The 21,556-nt window shown below is 43.9% G+C and overlaps 1 protein-coding gene across 3 annotated transcripts in view; it reads right to left on the bottom strand.

The window, feature by feature from the left end:
- DLGAP2 (DLG associated protein 2) overlaps window positions 1–21,556 on the bottom strand; it is a 1,068,027-nt gene that overhangs the window by 980,778 nt on the left and 65,693 nt on the right. For all 3 annotated transcript variants that reach the window (XM_056565689.1, XM_056565688.1, XM_056565692.1), the window contains exon 2: window positions 1,776–1,883. In XM_056565689.1, coding sequence (XP_056421664.1) covers window positions 1,776–1,790 — 15 coding nt within the window. In that variant the 5' untranslated portion in view covers window positions 1,791–1,883. The remainder of the gene's footprint in view (window positions 1–1,775; window positions 1,884–21,556) is intronic.

The following is a 21,556-nucleotide window of genomic DNA, read 5'->3' as shown; positions in this document are numbered from 1 at the left end:
TTTAAAAAAAAAAAAAAAATTACCACCGGAGTACCCGTTTAACCCCTTAACAACGCAGGACGTATATTTACGTCCTGCGCCGGCTCCCGCGATATGAAGCGGGATCGTGCCGCGATCCTGCATCATATCGCGTCGGTCCCAGCGCTCATCAACGGCCGGGACCCGCGGCTAATACCACACATCGCCGATCGCGGCGATGTGCGGTATTAACCCTTTAGAAGCGGCGGTCAAAACTGACCGCCGCTTCTAAAGTGAAACTGAAAGTGACCCGGCTGCTCAGTCGGGCTGTTCGGGACCGCCGCGGTGAAATCCCGAACAGCTGATCGGACACCGGGAGGGCCCTTACCTGCCTCCTCGGTGTCCGATCGACGAATGACTGCTCCGTGCCTGAGATCCAGGCAGGAGCAGTCAAGCGCCGATAATGCTGATCACAGGCGTGTTAATACACGCCAGTGATCAGCATAGGAGATCAGTGTGTGCAGTGTTATAGGTCCCTATGGGACCTATAACACTGCAAAAAAAAGTTAAAAAAAAGTGTTAATAAAGGTCATTTAACCCCTTCCCTAATAAAAGTTTGAATCACCCCCCTTTTCCCATAAAAAAAATAAAACAGTGTAATCTAACAATCTAGTGTTAGATATACACACTAAAAATGAAGCATAATATATTATGCTTAATTTTTAGTGTGTATATCTAACACTAGATTGTGATGTTAATTATGTATGCAGGTGTAGTAGAGGTGTCACCTGTTGTGTCGTCACTTCCACCTAGCATATATAAGCAAACTCACACAAAATGTTGCATGTGTATGACTAAGGCCCTGCGAGCCGAAACGCGTCACACTGCAAGAATCCTTTGATGTATCCCATGGCAACCATGAATTTTAACCAATAAAGAAGTTCTTTTTGCACAAGAGTCTGCGCTGGACATCCTATCCTTTGTTCACTATTCAATCGGATCAGTCCAAATCCAGTCCGGGCGCTTACAGGAGTGAGCTGGTATTCGTGCTTCTTGTTCTACATTATTACCATCCTGCTTTCTCTGATCCTTTTTATTACAATGGGCTGGAATTTGAACATAACCTTTGACTCGTGTGCTACTGCGGGGCACAGATTGTAGCCTCTCCTGTGCCATAGATTTGCTTCTGTCCCTGACAAACATCTTGCGCTCACAATTTAGAGTTATCATTAACACTATACTTTTGTAATAGATTTAATCCAGCCACATCCACCTGTTTAATACCTGGGCAAGGCATCATGGGTTAACCATGGCTACCAGGGCAATAGATTAATAGTCATTTTGCTTCCATTTACTTTAGTGGGAGCTTCAGCCTTTAACTCTTACAGAAAAGAAGTGACACGTCACAATTTCTACAATGTCAGCGTCTGAATCCCCTCTCCTATTGACTTCAATGGGAGGTGATTCAGACGCTGACATTGTGTCATTTTTGCAAGAGAAATATGCTAGAATCTCTGTTTAATTGAAGTTTATTACTATTTCCAAGATGTAATTTCATCCAATGCTATTAAATAACTGACACTTTATTTCCACTACCTATCTAAGCATTTATACAGTAAATAGTAACAAAGCACAATTTAAAATTTAAAGAGGTTACAAAATGCAAATTAAGCATTATAAAATGTTTTTACATAAAATAGAGGCTTTCCATGAACAGTTCCAATTTTAAGACACATGAACACAGAGCAATAGTAAATGGAAGTGCCAAACATGAAAAGCAGAGCAGGTTATCCTTGGAAGGTGATAAAAAATAGTACCTGAGTAGTCCCCATTATGTCTCAGCCTGATGTACGATGCAGACATTCGCAGGCAGCAGTGAAGGGAAAACGTGCGCTCACAATGCAGCTTTAGTATGCTGATAGAGCCTAGAATGAGAATGAAGAAACATGAAGAAGAATAAGGTGCAAAAATGTAGGCATTTAATGGAATAAACATTGGTTCTTGAAGATAAGACTAAACCTAGAAAGATGTTGCTCGACTGCTAACCAAAGCACAAAAATGTACAAACATTTCACTCTAACGGTTCTTTTCCTAGATTATCATGGTCACAAGCTCTAAAGTAATGTATTTTTTATCACTTCAAATATATGCTATTATACAGTTAATGCTGGACCAGGGCTGGACTGGCCTACTGGGATACCTGGAAAATTCCCGGTGGGCCACCGGCCCTGGGGCCGCTTTGAGATGTGGCTGCATTTTTTTTTTCCCCTCCAGCGGCCGCCATGACTCCGGCCGTCCACCTCCCCTGATGTGACACATACACGCGCACACTCTGCTTCAGGAGCAGACGGCCTTTGGCCGCTGCTTTTAAACTGTCGATCAGCAGTATTAAAACTCACACCAAACTGACAGTTTGTGTCGGTGTGCCGCTTAAGTGTAATGCTATGTAACAGCACTTTAAGAGTGGTGGCCGCGGTGCAGCTTTAGGATGTTGCTCTGCTGTGCCTGTATATAGATGGGACGCACAGGCACGTCTCTTAATCCCTGCCCCTCACGTCCCCTGCAGCAGCTACCCACAGCACAGAAGGGGCGAACTGTTGTTGGGTCTTCCAGCCAGAGTGAGGGCCCAGCCACTGCCAGCACCATTATCTTGGGTTTTTTGACATTCTACCTGCTGGCCCTTTAAAGCCAGCGCAGGGGCCGTGGCCGTGACTCTCTGTCAGCAGGAGAGCAGTGAGGGACGCTTCTCCTCCTCCTCCCCCCTCCTCCTCAAGCTCCTGTGCTGCGGCTGCTCTCCCGCCCGTGCTGCTGGATCAGGAGAACTTCCCCTGCCCACCACTGATTCAGCCCATCTATTAGGTGAGTTTTCTGGGGGGGGGAAAGGCGAGGGAACGGTTGCAGTTTGGGAGGCAGTGGAAGACATTATCTCAGTGTTTACTAATCAGGGTGCCTTCTGCTGTTGCAAAATTACAACTCCCAGCATGCCCTTGGCTGTGTGGGCATGCTGGGAGTTGTAGTTTTGCAACAGCTGGAGTCATCCTGGCAGGGAAACACTAATACAGTATATCTATCTCATATCTATCTATGTCATATCTATCTATCTATGTCATATCTATCTATCTATCTATCTCAAATCTATCTATCTATGTCATATCTATGTATCTCCTATCAATCTCTCTCCTATCTATCTCTCTCCTATCTATCTCTCTCCTATCTATCTCTCTCATATCTATCTATCTGTATCTCATATCTATCTATCCCATATCTATCTATCCCATATCTATCTATCCCATATCTATCTATCTATCTATCTCTCATATCTATCTCTCATATCTATCTCTCATATCTATCTCTCATATCTATCTCTCATATCTATCTCTCATCTATCTATGTATCTCATATCTATTTCTCTTATATCCAGGGACAGATTGACATGTCGGTCACCCAGGCCCTGCCTGACAGTGCAGCAGCCCTATAACTAGCTAAAGGGGGCTGCCACTACATTTACAGAAAGGGAGCTGCTACCAATATTTAAAGGAGGACTGCTATATATGGGTGGGCTGCAACTATATACAAAGGGCTACACCTACAGTGAGTAACTACTAGGGCAGCGGCGACATTACACAGGTGCCCTGAATAGATAGGTGCCACCTGTAGGTAGTACAGAGGGGGGGGGGGGTACCTACAGGTGGCACCTATCTATTCAGGGCACCTGTGTAATCGGGATAACTAGGTAAAGAGACCTGTCTACTTGATGGTGGGGGACATACCTACTCTTCCCCAACCCACTTATCTACCCAATCTACTGTGTGAGACACCAAGGGGGTTATTATTACTGTTTGGGGCACTTTAGGTGCTGAAAAAGGGCATAGCCTAAAATGTTTGTCTGGCAGGTTCAATGGAGAAGGTTTGTGGCTGGAAGAAATCATCATGGCAGTCTGAACTGGATGGAGAAGAAAAAGAAGAGTGAACGACTTCAATTAGAGAAGACGTCACCTGATTTAACTATATGTAATGTGTAGAGCTACAGTCTACCACTATATGGTCACAGTATGGGGGTACATTTCCTCCTTGTATATTTGTATTATTGGTAATATTTATCCTAGTTTTCTGAATTTGGTCAGTAACAGTACAATTCCCCCTTGCATACTGGTATTATTGCTAATATTGGTCTCAGTATACAGGATTTGGTCAGTAACAATATGATGGTAATATGTATGGTGATAATATTCCTCCCTGTATACTGGTATTATTGGTAATATTGGTCTCAGTATACAGGATTTGGTCAGTAACAGTGATGATGGTAATAAGTATGGTGATAATATTCCTCCTTGTATACGGATATTATTGGCAATACTGGTTGTATACAGGATTTGGTCAATAACAGTATGATGGTAATATGTATGGTACCGGTGTTATTCAGTAACTAAATGATTTATTTAGAGGTAAATGTGTTTATCACAGGAAATTGTCTTAGCTATGTTAATGTGTTTGTATATAAATATATATATATATATATATATATATATATATATATATATACATATACACACACATATACAGTATGTAATATTTTTTTCTCCGTTATGTACCCTATTATACCCAACTATAATCAACATTTGGATCCTCCCCATTGTGGCTCCGCCTTCACATAACCACACCCATTACCGAAATGGGCTGCCTGATCTAAAATGCCCGGGCCTATTTTTGGTCCCAGTCCGGCCCTGTGCTGGACTCATCTACAACTAAAATATCTAACAAAACTGGAACTACTGAAAGAGTTTTTTAGCACTAGAAAAATATTAAAAGTGCTCAGGTTGGCTTAAAAAAAAAAAAGATACCCACAATATCACCCCTTTTGCTGTTCTGACAGGGCTTCCTGGTCCCAGTCAACTCAAATGCCAGCTTGGCTAATCATTGGCTGAGGAAAGTCACTGCTGTGGCCATTGATTGGCTATGTGGGCATTTGCCACGTGTGGAGATGGGAACCAGGAAGCATTCATCATTGCCAAGAAAGGACATTGGGGGAAATTTATCAAAACCTGTGTAGGGGAAGAGTGACATATTTGCATATAGCAACCAATCAGATCACTTCTTTAATTTTTAAAAAGGCCTCTGAAAAATGAAAGAAACAATCGGATTGGTTGCTATGGGCAACTGCACCACTCTTCCTCTACACAGGTTTTGATAAATCTCCCCATTAGTCATGAATTCAGAAAAGCAATGTTGCTGCTCGATCATGAAAGGGCTAGAAGGCCATCTGCAAACAATTTGTAATTTACCATTCTACAGAAAAAAAAATAAAAAATTGGGATATTCAGTCAAAGGCCATGTTTAACAGTGGAATTTATCCTTTGCAGCAGACTCCTACTGTTTATAATTCGATTCTGCTGCAAGGTGCACACATCTGTGATTCAGACCTCTGCAGAAAAAAAATGACACGTCAATTCTTTCTGCGGAATCTGCTCAAAATGCATTGCAGTCTATAGAAATGGTGCATTGGTGCAACATTCTGGCATGTTCTGCTGACGCCCGCTGTTGGCGGAATGTCCGCTGAAAATTTTTCTACATTCCGCAAAAATACACTGCTCAAAAAAATAAAGGGAACACTAAGATAACATATCCTAGATTTGAATGAACTAACTAATCATATGAAATACTTTTGTCTTTACCTAGTTGAATGTGCTGACAACAAAATTACACAAACATTGTCAATGGAAATCAAATTTATCAACCCATGGAGGTCTGGTTATGGAGTCACACTCAAAATCAAAGTGGAAAACCCCACTACAGGCTGATCATACTTTGATGTAAAAAAAAAATGTCCTCCCAGACCTGGACTAAAGCATCCGCCAACTCCTGGACAGTCTGTGGTGCAAGGTGGCGTTTGTGGATGGAGTGAGACATGATGTCCCAGATGTGCTCAATCGGATTCAGGTCTGGGGAACGGGCGGGCCAGTCCATAGCATCAATGCCTTCCTCTTACCGGAACTGGTGACACACTCCAGCCACATGAGGTCTAGTATTGTCTTGTATTTGGAGGAACCCAGGGCCAACCGCAGCAGCATATGGTCTCACAAGTGGTCTGAGGATCTCCTCTCGGTACCGAATGACAGTCAGGCTACCTCTGGCAAGCACATGGAGGGCTCTGCAGCCCCCAAAGAAAAGTCACCTCACACCATTACTGACCAACCGCAAAACTGGTCATGCTGGAGGATGTTGTAGGCAGCAGAACGTTCTCCACGGAGTCTCCAGACTCTGTCACGTCTGTCAAATGTGCTCAGTGTGAGCCTGCTTTCATCTGTAAAGAGTACAGGGCACAAGTGGCGTATGTGGACGTTGGGCCCTCATACCACCCTCGTGAAGCCTGTTTATGACCATTTGAGGGGCTTGCATTGAGGGGCGGAGCGTGATGTCACACGGGGGTGGAGGGGCGGAGCGTGACGTCACACGGGGGTGGGGGCGTGAAGTCACACTCCGCCGGCCCTGCGGTCGACCGTAATCAGATCCGGAGCAAACACGCTCCGGGGACTGATTATAAACGGGGTGCCTCGTGCATGATCACGGGCGTCCCCAGTTGCGGGACTCCCGCGATCAGGCATCTTATCCCCTATCCTTTGGATAGGGGATAAGATGTGTAAGCACCGGAGTACCCCTTTAAGGTCTTTAACACCATGCTCTCCTTCATAAGCCAATATGGGGTCACGGATAAAGGTATTGCTTTAATTGTATTGACCTACAGAATAAAGATATTGTGAGAGATTTATTAAAAACAATGTAGAGGAAGAGTGGTGCTTATATTATTTTTAAAAAGGCCTCTTAGAAACATACAAAACCCTCAACCAGCATTAGGGCTGGGGGATTACAATGTCATTTACAATCATGCTTAAATAATAATGTAACCTCAATAATGATGCCAATTAATGAAATGTACAGGTACATATAAGACACTTTGTCATATATGTTAAAGGGGTACTCTAGTGAAAAAAAAAAATTCAAATCAACTGGTGCCAGATAGTTATACAGATTTGTAAATTACTTCTATTAAAGTGTACCTGTCATCAACAAAAACTTTTGATATAATGTAGTTAATAGCATTATGTGTTTATTTGTAATATACATTGGTTAAAAATTGTGTATATTTTTGGGTGAAAAAATGCTGTCCCTGCAGCTATTGCCTGTGTGTCTCTATGAGGAGTAGAAAAACAGGAAGTGAGGGTAGGACAAGCAGGGTCTGTGCAGACTCCTGGCTGGTCAATCATCCTGATGTATGAGCCAGTAGCATGTTATAGAGCCTCAGTGCAGGGGCGTACCTAGAGCATTTGGCACCCGGGGCGGACCATTTGTTTGGCACCCCCCCCCCTCTAATTACACCCCCTACATCAGCGCATTCTGATCCTCTATGTGAAAACAATTATTATTATAATCCTGCCAGACACTGCTCTCTCTGAATATAATACTGCCACACATTGTGCTCTCTGAATATAACACTACCATACACGGTCCCCTTTTAACATAATACTATTAAACACTGTACCCTATGAATATAACACTACCACACACTGTACCCTATGAATATAATCCTACCACGCACTGTACCCTATGAATATAATACTACCACACACACTGTACCCTATGAATATAATAATACCACACACCGTACCCTATAAATATACTACCACACACTGTACCCTATGAATATAATAATACCACACACTGTGCCCTCTGAATATAATAATGCCACATACTGTACCCTCTGAAGATAATAATACCATACACTGTACCCTCTGAATATAACATTACCACACACTGTACTCTCTGAATATAACATTACCACACACTGTACCCTCTGAATATAATACTACCACACACTGCACCCTCTGAATATAATACTACCACACACTGTACCCTATGAATACTACCACACACTGTACCCTATGAATATAATACTACCACACACACTGTACCCTATGAATATAATACTACCACACACACTGTACCCTATGAATATAATACTACCACACACACTGTACCCTATGAATGTAATACTAACACACACACTCTACCCTCTGAATATAATACTACCACAAACTGAACTCTATGAATATAATACTACCACACACACTGTACCCTATGAATATAATACTACCACACACACTGTACCGTCTGAATATACTACCACACACTGTACCCTATGAATATAATCATACCACACACTGTACCCTTTGAATATACTACCACACACTATATCCTATGAATATAATACTACCCCACACTGTACCCTATGAATATACTACCCCACACTGTGCCCTATGAATATACTACCCCACACTGTACCCTATGAATATAATACTACCCCACACTGTACCCTATGAATATAATACTACCCCACACTGTACCCTATGAATATAATACTACCCCACACTGTACCCTATGAATATAATACTACCACACACTGTACCCTATGAACATAAAATACTACCACATATGTAGTGATGTCCAAACTGTGGACCACCAGATGTTGCAAAACTACAAATCCCAGCCTGCCCAGACAGCTAATGGCTGTCTAGGCATGCTGGGAGTTGTAGTCTTGCAACATTTGGAGGGCCATAGTTTTGACAGGTAGCCCATTAAAACAGTGATGATGCAAACATGAGGAAGGAACAGTAATGGGATGGTTGGAGGGGGGGGTTGATGCAGACATGAGGCACAGTAATGTGGGGTTGGGGGGTGATGAAGACATGATGCACAGTAATGTGGGGGGGTGATGAAGACATGATGCACAGTATTAGGGGGGTGATGAAGACATGATGCACAGTAATGGGGGGGGGGTGATGAAGACATGATGCACAGTAATGGGGGAGGTGATGAAGACATGAGACACAGTAATGGGAGAGGGGGTGATAAAGACATGATGCACCTTAATGGGAGGGGGCTCATGATGCAGACATGTGGCACAGTAATGTGAGGGTTGGGGGGGGGTGATGAGGTTGATAGGATTCATTTCAGCCTCCAACTCCCACATTACTGTGCCACATGTCTGCATCATCACCCCCCCCCCCCCCATTACTGTGCCTCATGTCTGCCTCATGTCAGTCTCTCAAACAACAATTACACCACCCCACCACCCCATCTCCTCTCTTCTTAGACTTTTTTGAACAGCCAGTACTAGGTTACTATACAGGAGAGCCATGGCCAAAGATTACATGAGCCAGCTAGCAAGATCAGGGCCTCCCTGGAACTCTAGCCAGGTAAACCAGGTCTGATAAAACTTTGTCTGTATCGTCAGAACACCCACACAATAAGAATATATGCAACAGTGCAACAGTCTATATGCAAATTTCTAAGATATTGCAAAAAAAAAAAAAAGAAATGGGATAAAGTCCAATATTTAAAAAAAAAAATTATTAGTGGCATTTTTTTAAATCATACATTTTTATTAAATTTTTGTTTTTTACATACAAAAAGAAAAAACACAAGCAACATCCCACTCCCTCCACCCCCCTCCCAACAAAACACACCTACCACCCCACCCCTGTCACCCAAGCTAGGCCAGTAAAACATAAAAGTCCTGCAAGAATAACATATTATAGAGTAGGTGGAGAGGCTCTCAACCAGTGTTGTGCTATCAATTTAAGGGCTTGGTGTATTAGTCACATTTGATATGATCACCTCACCAAAGTATAATCATTTGAAAAATTGAAAGCCTCACATACCAAAATATAGCATACAGGAGAGGAACCAGACATAGTAAAGAAGACACAATACCAGTGTTTGTGAAGTATGGGTGTGACCACCCCAATGCATGTTTAGGCAAGATGAAGATCTTTGAACAAACAAAAAAAAAAAATTACTCTTACCGGTAATTGTTTTTCGTTGAGCCCATGATGGCACCTTTGGAGAGACCGTCTCCTTCCTCAGGACAGGAAAGAGGAACTGGAAACAGTTTGGTTATAAGGACCATAGGAGCTGCCATTCCCCAGTTCTTAAGCAAGTATCAAGGAGTAACAACCCAAAAGGAATTATCAATGAATAATAATCAACCATAACCTACATACACAGCTAGGAAATATTAATATATATATATATTTTTTTTATAAAACATGGGAGGGAATTAGTAGGTGCCATCATGGGCTCAACGAAAAACAATTACCGGTAAGAGTAATTTATGTTTTCCCTATCGCCCATGATGGCACCTTTGGAGAAGTCTTTGGAGTAGACTAGACTAATAATTAGGGGGTGGGACTACTGCCTGGGGAACTTTACGACCAAATGAAAGCTCTTCATCTCTCATTTGATTGAACCTGTAGTGTTTGTAAAAGATATGTGGCAAACTCCAGGTGGCTGCTCTGCAGATCTGCTGAATAGAAGCTGATGCTCTCTCTGCCCAGGATGTAGAAACTGATCTGGTAGAATGAGCACTAAACCCTGAAGGGGGATTAAGATTTGCAGATGTGTATGCTAACTGGATGGATTGTTTTATCCACCTCGCCATAGTGCTAGGAGCAGCTGCTCTTCCCTTATTCGGCCCCTGGAATTGAAGTAACAACTTCCAATCTTTAGATATCTCCAAATAATGAAGAAGACATCTCCTAACATCTAGACAATGGAATTCTTTTTCCTTGTCATTTTTAGGATTTTCACAGAAGGAAGGTAGAATCACAACTTGAGTTCTATGGAAGTCAGAGACCCTCTTGGGGAGAAAGGCTGGATCAGGAGACAATACCACTCTATCATTAAAGACAGACAAATAGGGCTGGTTAATAGAGAAACTAGTAATTTCCCCAACTCTTCTGGCAGACGTGACTGCCAAAAGAAACACAAGCTTAAAAGTAAGAATCTTTAAGGGAACCTCAAATAATGGATCAAAGGGAGTTTTAGTGAGACTATTTAGGACAATATTTAAGTCCCAAGGTGGAACCAATGGTCTAACCACCGGAGACATCCTGACTGTTGCTGATAGAAATCTTTTAATCCAGGGATGTTCCGCTAGTTTATAATCAAAAAAAGCACTAAGTGCTGACACTTGAACTTTTAAAGTACTGGGTCTAAGCTGTTTATCTAGACCCGCTTGCAAAAAATCTAATATTTTTGGGATGTCAGGAGTTTTAAGAACATCAATAGGGTTTTGCATGAATCTACCAAAGGCTTTCCAAGTTCTTAAATAAATTTGAGAAGTTACCTTTTTTCTGCTCGCCAACAGAGTAGTAATAACACAATCAGAAAGACCCCTTTGTTCTAAGATGCCCCGCTCAACTGCCATGCCATCAGATGCAGATTGGAGGTCTCGGCATGCATAACTGGACCTTGATGTAGACGGTTCGGGGACTATGGAAGGATCCAGGGATCTGACACTGACATCTTCCTGAACCAGGTAAACCATACCCTGCGGGGCCAGAATGGGGCAATGACCACTACTCTCGCCCTGTCCTCTCTGATCTTCCTTAGGACTCTGGGAAGTAATCTGAGCAGAGGGAAAGCATAAAGAAGTCCCCTGCACCAATTCTGTGAAAAAGCGTCTATCCCCAGGGGGTGATCCGCTGGTGACAGGGAGAAAAAATCTTTTACTTTCCTGTTGGCCCTTGAGGCGAACAGATCTATGCGGGGAGTACCCCAACGTTGACAGATCTGGAGAAAGATCCTCTGATCTAACTCCCAATCCCCTTGGTTCAGGCGATGTCTGCTGAGATAGTCCACCACCTGATTTTGGGACCCCTTTAGATGGAGAGCAAACAAGGAGCTGAGATGCATCTCTGCCAGTCTGAAGATGTGATGACAAGTCCTCATGAGGGAAGGGGATCTGGTACCCCCCTGATGATTTAAGTAGGCAACTACTGTGGAATTGTCTGACAGAATTTTTAGGTCCTTTCCGCCAAGCAGAGGAACGGATTGAGAGATGGCGAACAGGACTGCCTTCAATTCCCTAGGTTCTGAGATTCTCTGGAAATCTCCTGACTCCATTGACCCTGATGGATTAAAAATTCTCCGTGAGCTCCCCATCCCCAGGGGCTTGCGTCTGTAGTAAGGCAAAATTTGTTCTTTTTTACCCAATAAATGCCCTTTTCTAGATTTGCCGGATTTACCCACCAGAGAAGGGACCTCTTTACTTGAAGGGGTCATGTAAGTGTCTAATGAATCAGGGACTCCGTCCCACTGGCTCAGGATTTGCCCCTGTAGCCTCCCTGAATGGTACTGAGCCCATAAAACCGCTGGGATACACAAAGTTAACAGGCCCAGGACAGACATGACCTCCCTTATGGGGAGCTCTTTTAGTTTCAGTAACTGAGACACTTTCTGCCTGACCAAAATCACCTTGGATTGGCGAAGAAAGGAGATCTGACGGGTGGAATCCAGGCCCATCCCCAGGAATGTGCATACCTGAGAAGGGATTTGTCTAGATTCACTTCCCACCCTAGGTTCAACAGAATTTTTTGAGTCTGAAGAACCTGCCGAATCAAGAGCTCCTCCGAGTTTGACACCAAAAGGAAATCGTCTAAGTACGGAACTATGACTATATTTTGTTCTCTTACATGGGCCATCACCTCGGCCATAAGTTTGGTGAAGACTCGGGAAGCCTGTGATAGGCCAAAGGGAAGCGCCTGAAACTGGAAGTGGAACAGACAGGTTCCCAAGACTACCGCCACCCTTAAATATTTTTGATGACCTTGGAAAATCGGGACAGGATAATATGCGTCCCTCAAGTCCAAGGTGACCATAAAACAGTTCTGGTTCAGGATAGCTGATTGAATCATTTCCATCCGAAATTTGTGGTACTTCAGGAAACGATTCAATAGCTTGAGATTTATTATAGTGCGGAAGGAGCCATTGGGCTTTCTTACCAGGAAGAGCGTGGAGTAGTATCCCAGACCCTGCTCTTCTTCCGGAACCTGAACCTGAACTCTCTTCTGAATCAAGGAGAAAACTTCTTTCTCCAGGGCAGCCTGTTTCTCTGGAAACCTTCGGAGATCTGTTGGAACAAATCTGGGAGTCGGGAGACCTGAAAAAACAATTTTTAAACCGGTTTTTATTGTGGACAAAACCCAGTGGCTTGCAGAAATTCTCTCCCATTGGGGAAGAAAATGAGACAACCTGCCCCCCTTAAGTCATTGCTGACTGGACTTCTTGGAGGTTTCAGGGGTAGTGAATAGAGATGAGCGAATTTACAGTCAATTAGATTCGTCACGAACTTCTCGGCTCGGCTGTTGATGACTTATCCTGCATAAATTAATTCAGCTTTCAGGTGCTCCGGTGGGCTGGAAAAAGGTGGATACAGTCTTAGGAGACTCTTTCCTAGGACTGGATCCACCTTTTCCAGCCCACCAGAGCACCTGAAAGCTGAACTCATTTATGCAGGATAAGAAATCAACTGCCGAGCCGAGAAGTTTGTGACGAATCGAATTTACTGTAAGTTCGCTCATCTCTAGTAGTGAACATGAAACCTCTGCTTCTTCTCTGGCCTCGCCACTGCCTGGCCCTGTATGAACCTCTCCAAAATTCCACCCTTCCTCTTCCACGAAAGGGCATCTTGTTCTGGATAGGGAAGGAAGGGATTAAGGGAAAGGCCTTCTTCCTATCTGCTGCTTTCTCTAAGACTAGATCTAAATCAGTCCCAGAGAGAAAGGAACCTTCACAGGGTATAGCACATAATTTAGATGTGGAGGTAAGATCACCTCCTTTCCACTCTTCAACCCAAATAGCCCAACTGGCAGAGTTGGCACAGGCCGAGGCTTTAGCGGAGGCTTAGGGTGTCTGCAGAAGCATCCGATATAAAGTCTGCCGCTGCTGCCAAGGTAGGGATTGATTGAAGCAATTGGTCTCTAGGAGCACCATCCCTGATCTGCTCCTTCAGCTGATTAATCCAGACCTTTAAGGATCTTGTCACAGATGTGATAGCAATAATTGGCATGAAGGAGCCTGCTGCTGCTTCCCAGGCTCTTTTAAGAAATCCATCAGCCCTTCTGTTCATTGGCTCCCTTAGAGAGCCGACATCCTCAAAAGGTAGGGCTGCTTTTTTAGACATCTTAGCTACAGGTGGATCAATTCTAGGGGACCTATCCCAATTGACGGTGAATTCTTCCTGAAAAGGATATTTTCTCTTAATAATGCTCGGTACTATAGCATATCTCTTATCTGGTCTTTGCCATTCAGACTTTATAATAGAGGTCAAAGAGTCATGCACTGGAAAACCAATCATTTTGCGGGGTGCAAGGCCTTCATACATGCGATCTTGCACAGATAAAGGCTCAATCCTATCATCAAGCTTCATGGTAGACCTAACCACTATGACTAGACCGTCCACATTTTCAGTAGGAAAAAGAGCACCGCTATGAACTTCCTCCAAAATTTCTTATTCTTCATCCAAATCACCCTCTTCAAATTCAAAAAAATCTCTTAGCTCTGAACAACCAGGTGCAGAAGAATGGATGGCTATAGTGGATTAACTAGGCTCTGGCTGCACGGATGACCAAGTAGACATACAGGCCTTAATCTCTTCTCTGACTACCTCCTGCATACTTTTGGAGAAAGACGGAGACACATCCTCCACAATCCTTTTAACACAGGCTTCACAATGTGAACTTAAATAATTTGGATACAACTTCTTTCTACAAAGAACACGCTCTTTACTTTATTTAGCCTTCCAAGGCGTTTCCTTAGCCTAAAACAAAATGAACAAAAACTACCATTAAAAGGTCGCAAAAAAAAGACTTCATGGGACAGGTGTCCCCTTAGTACCGGTTCGGCTGTCACAGCAGGCTCGATTTCAATGCGGGTCGCTTGTTCCATAAGTCACTGATCTGGAGCAAGCACCTCTCCTGGATCCTGGAGAGGTACTGGACTGGCTGGGTGCCCCTGCTTTTAAATCCCCCGCCGAATTCCGTCCTTCCCGGTCAGAAGCTGCGAGGACTTCCCTCTATGGGTACTTTAGAATAGGCCGCAGCGCCCTCTTTCTCCTCCCGGCGGAAGCGCACTGACGTTACGTGCGTTGAATACGTACGTGCGTGCGCACGCAGACTACAACCCCCCCCTCACTTCCCGTAAGCGAACGCCGCCAGATCGCGAACGCCAGGCCATGCTCGCAAGAGGAGGAGGAGAAGGCCACATGCCGTTGCCGGAGGGAGCGAGAGGGACCGGGAGACGCGCGCCATGCGCGACACGGGGAGAGGTCGCCCAGACTTAGCGGCTGCCCCCATACGAAGGACTTTAAGCCGCTTGCAGGTACCCTGTATGTCCCAATTAGACCAGGGCCCCCACAGTCCACATACTTACATGCAAACTGCCCGGTTAGTCCGGGACCCGTCCCGGTTACCATCCACAGGACAGGAAACAGAACTGGGGAATTGCAGCTCCTATGGTCCTTATATGCAAACTGTTTCCAGTTCCTGTTTCTTGTCCTGAGGAAGGAGGCGGTCTCTCCAAAGGTGCCATCATGGGCATAAGGGAAAATCATCTTTGGACAGCAAACTCTGCATAGATAAGACATAGCAGGAAGAAGTTTATACAGCAATGGACCGAATAAGGAGGAGAAGGACAAGTGAATGACTTGAATCATAAAAGACTTCACCTGTGAGTCCATGGATATAAAGTTATTCTGCCTCTGAGTGCATCTGATGAGTGTTGTATTCTTTGCATGATCTGTAGGAAAATGATAACTGGCACCTTTCTAGTTTTCTTAAGCTACTTCTCCCAACATATCCATAAAGGAAATAATTCATGGAGAAAAAGTTCTCCTATTCAAAGGATAGGGGATAGGTTTTAGATTGCGGGGGGTTCGACTACTGGGACCCTCGCGATCTCCTGTACAGGGCCCCAGCTTGTACCGGGAGCACCGCATCAGGCCCCCCGCATGAAGCGGTGGCCAACACGCCCTCTATACGCTCTATGGGAGAGCCATTTGGCTACCCATGACTCTCTCATAGAGAAACCACCACTTCGTGTGGGGGTCACAACGTGTCACTCGTGGGGAGCTGGGCCCTGTACAGGAGATCACTTGGAGTCCCAGAGTTCAGACCCCCTTCGATCTAAAAATCCCCTATCCAAAGAATTTTCCTATGATACTTTTCCTTTAACCCCTTAAGGACCAGGCCATTTTATACCTTAAGGACCGGAGCGTTTTTTGCAATTCTGACCACTGTCACTTTAAACATTAATAACTCTGGAATGCTTTTAGTTATCATTCTGATTCCGAGATTGTTTTTTCGTGACATATTCTACTTTAACTTAGTGGTAACATTTTATGGTAACTTGCATCCTTTCTTGGTGAAAAATCCCCAAATTTGATAAAAAAATGAAAATTTTGCATTTTTCTAACTTTGAAGCTCTCTGCTTGTAAGGAAAATGGATATTCAAAATATATTTTTTTGGGTTCACATATACAATATGTCTACTTTATGTTTGCATCATAAAATTTATGAGTTTTTACTTTTGGAAGACACCATAGGGCTTCAAAGTTCAGTAGCAATTTTGAAATTTTTCACAAAATTTTCAAACTCACTATTTTTCAGGGACCAGTTCAGTTTTGAAGTGGATTTGAAGGGTCTTCATATTAGAAATACCCCATAAAAGACCACAGTATAAAAACTACACCCCCTAAAGTATTCAAAAAAACATTCAGTAAGTGTATTAACCCTTTAGGTGTTTCACAGGAATAGCAGCAAAGTGAAGGAGAAAATTCAAAATCTTCATTTTTTACACTCGCATGTTCTTGTAGACCCAATTTTTGAATTTTTGCAAGGGATAAAAAGGAGAAAATTTTTACTTGTATTTGAAACCCAATTTCTCTCGAGTAAGCACATACCTCATATGTCTATGTTAATTGTTCGGCGGGCGCAGTAGAGGGCTCAGAAGGGAAGGAGCGACAAATGGTTTTTGGGGGGCATGCCGCATTTAGGAAGCCCCTATGGTGCAAGGACAGCAAAAAAAAACACATGGCATACCATTTTGGAAACTAGACCACTCAGGGAACGTAACAAGGGGTAAAGTGAGCCTTAATACCCTACAGGTGATTCACGACTTTTGCATATGTAAAAAAAAAATATATTTTTTTTTACCTAAAATGCTTGGTTTCCCCAAAATTTTACATTTTTAAAAAGGGTAATAGCAGAAAATACCCCCCAAAATTTGAAGCCCAATTTCTCCCGATACAGAAAACACCTCGCATGGGGGTGAAAAGTGCTCTGCTGGTGCACTACAGGTCTCAGAAGAGAAGGAGTCACATTTGGCTTTTTGAAAACAAATTTTGCTCTGGGGGCATGCCGCATTTAGGAAGCCCCTATGGTGCCAGAACAGCAAAAAAAAAACACATGGCATACCATTTTGGAAACTAGACCCCTCGGGGAACGTAACAAGGGGTAACGTGAACCTTAATGCCCTACAGGTGTTTCACGACTTTTGCATATGTAAAAAAAATATTTTTTTTTACCTAAAATGCTTGTTTTCCCAAAATGTTTACATTTTTAAAAAGGGTAATAGCGGAAAATACCCCCCAAAATTTGAAGCCCAATTTCTCCCGATTCAGAAAACACCCCATATGGGGGTGAAAAGTGCTCTGCTGGCGCACTACAGGTCTCAGAAGAGAAGGAGTAACATTTGGCTTTTTGAAAGCAAATTTTGCTCTGGGGGCATGCCGCATTTAGGAAGCCCCTATGGTGCCAGAACAGCAAAAAAAAAAACCACATGGCATACCATTTTGGAAACTAGACCCCTCGGGGAACGTAACAAGGGGTAATGTGAACCTTAATACCCTACAGGTGTTTCACGACTTTTGCATTTGTAAAAAAATATATATATTTTTTTTACCTAAAATGCTTGTTTTCCCCAAAATTTTACATTTTTTAAAAGGGTAATAGCAGAAAATACCCCCCAAAATTTGAAGCCCAATTTCTCCCGAGTACGGCGATACCCCATATGTGGCCCTAAACTGTTGCCTTGAAATACGACAGGGCTCCAAAGTGAGAGCGCCATGCGCATTTGAGGCCTAAATTAGGGACTTGCATAGGGGTGGACATAGGGGTATTCTACGCCAGTGATTCCCAAACAGGGTGCCTCCAGCTGTTGTAAAACTCCCAGCATGCCTGGACAGTCAACGGCTATCTGGCAATACTGGGAGTAGTTGTTTTGCAACAGCTGGAGGCTCCGTTTTGGAAACAGTGGCGTACCAGACGCTTTTCATTTTTATTGGGGAGGGGGGTTGTATAGGTGTATGTGTATATGTAGTGTTTTTTACTTTTTATTTTATTTTTTGTGGTAGTGTAGTGTTTTTAGGGTACAGTCGCACAGGTGGGGGTTCACAGTAGTTTCTCGCTGGCAGTTTGAGCTACGGCAGAAAATTTGACGCAGCTCAAACTTGCAGCCGGATACTTACTGTAATCCTCCGCCCATGTGAGTGTACCCTGTACGTTCACATTGGGGGGGGGGGGAACATCCAGCTGTTGCAAAACTACAACTCCCAGCATGTACGGTCTATCAGTGCATGCTGGGAGTTGTAGTTTTGCAACAGCTGGAGGCACACTGGTTGTGAAACACCGAGTTTGGTAACAAACTCAGTGTTTTGCAACCAGTGTGCCTTCAGCTGTTGCAAAAGCTACAACCCCCAGCATGTACGGACAGCGGAAGGACATGCTGGGTGTTGTAGTTATGCAACAGCTGGAGGCATACTACTTTGGCTGGGGATGCTGGGGATTGTAGTTATGCAACAGCTGGAGACACACTGGTTTGCTACTTAACTCAGTGTGCCTTCAGCTGTTGCAAAACTACAACTCTCAGCAGTCACCGACAGCCAACGGGCATGCTGGGAGTTGTAGTTATGCAACCACCAGATGCACCACTACAACTCCCAGCATGCACTTGAGCTGTTTGTGCAAGCTGGGAGTTGTAGTTACACAACAGCTGAAGGTACACTTTTCCATAGAAAGAATGTGCCTCCAGCTGTTGCAAAACTACAAGTCCCAGCATGCCCATAAGGGCATGCTGGGAGTTGTGGTGGTCTGCCTCCTGCTGTTGCATAACTACAGCTCCCAGCATGCCCTTTTTGCATGCTGGGAGCTGTTGCTAAGCAACAGCAGGAGGCTGTCACTCACCTCCAACGATCCTCGCTGCACCAGGTCAGTCCCTCGTCGTCTCCGCCGCCGCCGCTGCTCCTGGGGCCCCGATCCCAACAGGGGCGCCGGGGATCGGGGTCCCCAGCACCCGGGGTGCACGTCCCGCACCCGCTCACGTCCTCCGGAAGAGGGGCGGAGCGGGTTGCAGGAGTGACACCCGCAGCAGGCGCCCTGATTGGTCGGCCGGTAATCCGGCCGACGAATCAGGGCGATCGTGAGGTGCCAGTGCCACCTCACCCCTGCTGGCTCTGGCTGTTCGGGGCCGTCTCTGACGGCCCCGATCAGTCAATAATTCCGGGTCACCGGGTCACTGGAGACCCGATTGACCCGGAATCCGCCGCAGATCGCTGGACTGAATTGTCCAGCGATCTGCGGCCATCGCCGACATGGGGGGTCATAATGACCCCCCTGGGCGATATGCCCTGATGCCTGAACGATTTCAGCAGGCATCGGGGACCGGCTCCGCTCCAGATGGTTGCGGGGGGCCGGTAAAACACATGACGTTCTCATACGTCATGTGTCCTTAAGGACTCGGAAATGGAGACGTATGAGAACGTCATGTGTCCTTAAGGGGTTAACATTGTTTCATCACACTGGGAGTTATAAAGTTACACCCTTCAAACTTAAGCACATTTTACCCGGTAAATAATTATTAGCACATTTAACACAAATAACTAACCACATGGCAGCAACTCTATGCATTTAGGTATGTAGACATGGTTAAGATAACTTGCTGAAGTTCAACATGAGCTTCAGCAAGTCTGAAAAAGATGGTATAAAAAGAGAATATCCAGTGAGCAGCAGCTGTGTGGACAAAAATGCCTTGTAGATGTTAGAGGAGAATTGGTAGACTGGTATGAGATGACAGAAAGGCAACAGTAACTGAAGTAAACACTTAAAGGTATGCATAATACCATCTCTGAACACACAACACACTGCAGGAGAAGACTACACTGGGTTCCACTGTTAAAAATAAGAAAGACTACAATTTGCACAGGCTCACCAAAATTGGACAATGAAAGACTGAAAAAATGTTGCCTGGAGGAGTCTCGATTCCAGTTTTGACATTCAGATAACAAGGTCAGAATTGGGTCTAAACAACATTATAGCATGGATCCATCCTTCCCTATATCAAGGGATTAGGCTGATGGTGGTGGTTGTGTAATGGTGTAGAGGACATTTTCTAGGAACACTTTGGGCCCCTTAGAACCAATTGAGCATTGTTTAAACAATGAGTTTTGTTGCTGTCATGTCCATCCCTTTATGACCCAAGTGTATCCAACAGGTTTCCTGAATATGACAATTTGTTCATTGTACTCCATTGACCTCCACAGTCACCACATCTCAATCCAACAGATCACCTTTGGGACCAAAATCTCTGAGGAATGTTTCCAGTACCTTGTAGAAAGTGTGCCACCAAGAATGAAGGCAGTTCTGAAGGCAAAAGGGGGTCCAACCCTTTACTAACAAAGTGTACATAATAAAGTCTCCAGTAAGTGTAATTTGTCGTAAACAAAGCAAATGAACATATTAAAAACTAATCCATTAGGATTCCTTCTCAAGACAACTGGAAATGTACCAACATTTAATAAGCCGTATTCTAATAATTCTGTGGTAGGTTATAACTTTATGATTTTCTCCTATTACTTCATGGAATGGCACAGAGGGGCATAAGAATGTTTACAGAATGATCTCTCACCTCCAGTTTTATTTGCAATAAATATACCTATTAGCCTGGACCTATAAAATAAAAGGGAAAGTCCAAAAATAGCTTTGTACCAGTCAAAGTGTAATTATCATTGTTTATCTCCTAAACAGCTCATAATTCCAAAGGTAATTAAAATCTTGTTTAGATGAGTTTCAAGGTTATGAATAATTGACAAATTTAATGTATCATCTTTTCAGCTGTAATGAGTTCGGTGACATAACTAGCTTAACATGAATTTGTTGAGCAACGTAAATATTGATGTTCACAGAATTTAGAGGATTGTCTAAAATGTTGTTAAGTGCTAGAAAGCAGACAGTGGGTTTTCATTAAGGGTACAAATTGCATTTAAATGAACACCTGTGAGGCTTGTTAGCTTTTGTAATTGTGACAACTTTTTTTTTTTACACTTCTTGCTCTATAAGTAGACTCAGAAACCCAATGAGATGAGTCAGCAGTTAACATGGTTTATATACACAATGCCTTCAGTAAGCTTCTCAGGCCTTCGAATTTTGCATTGAATCATAAAAAAATAAAATGAAAACCTTGACAGGGAACTCTGGTACATTACATCTTTTCTGATCACAGGGGGGGGGGGGGGGGTCTGATCACTGAGACCCCTGCCATCTCCTGCCCAGCACCCCTCTATGGGAGAGCCGGAGAGACACGAGCGCTGTATCTCCAGCTCTCCGATAGAGATGCATGATGGGGGCGTGTCGACCACGACTGCTCCAAGCAATTAAAGAGCCTGTGTTCTAAAAATAAAGCTTCTGAAAAGGGGCAGGTGATCACGGGG

This window comes from Hyla sarda, chromosome 3, assembly GCF_029499605.1.
Source record: "Hyla sarda isolate aHylSar1 chromosome 3, aHylSar1.hap1, whole genome shotgun sequence".
NCBI lineage: Eukaryota > Metazoa > Chordata > Amphibia > Anura > Hylidae > Hyla > Hyla sarda.
This window is presented reverse-complemented; position numbering and strand designations above follow the sequence as displayed.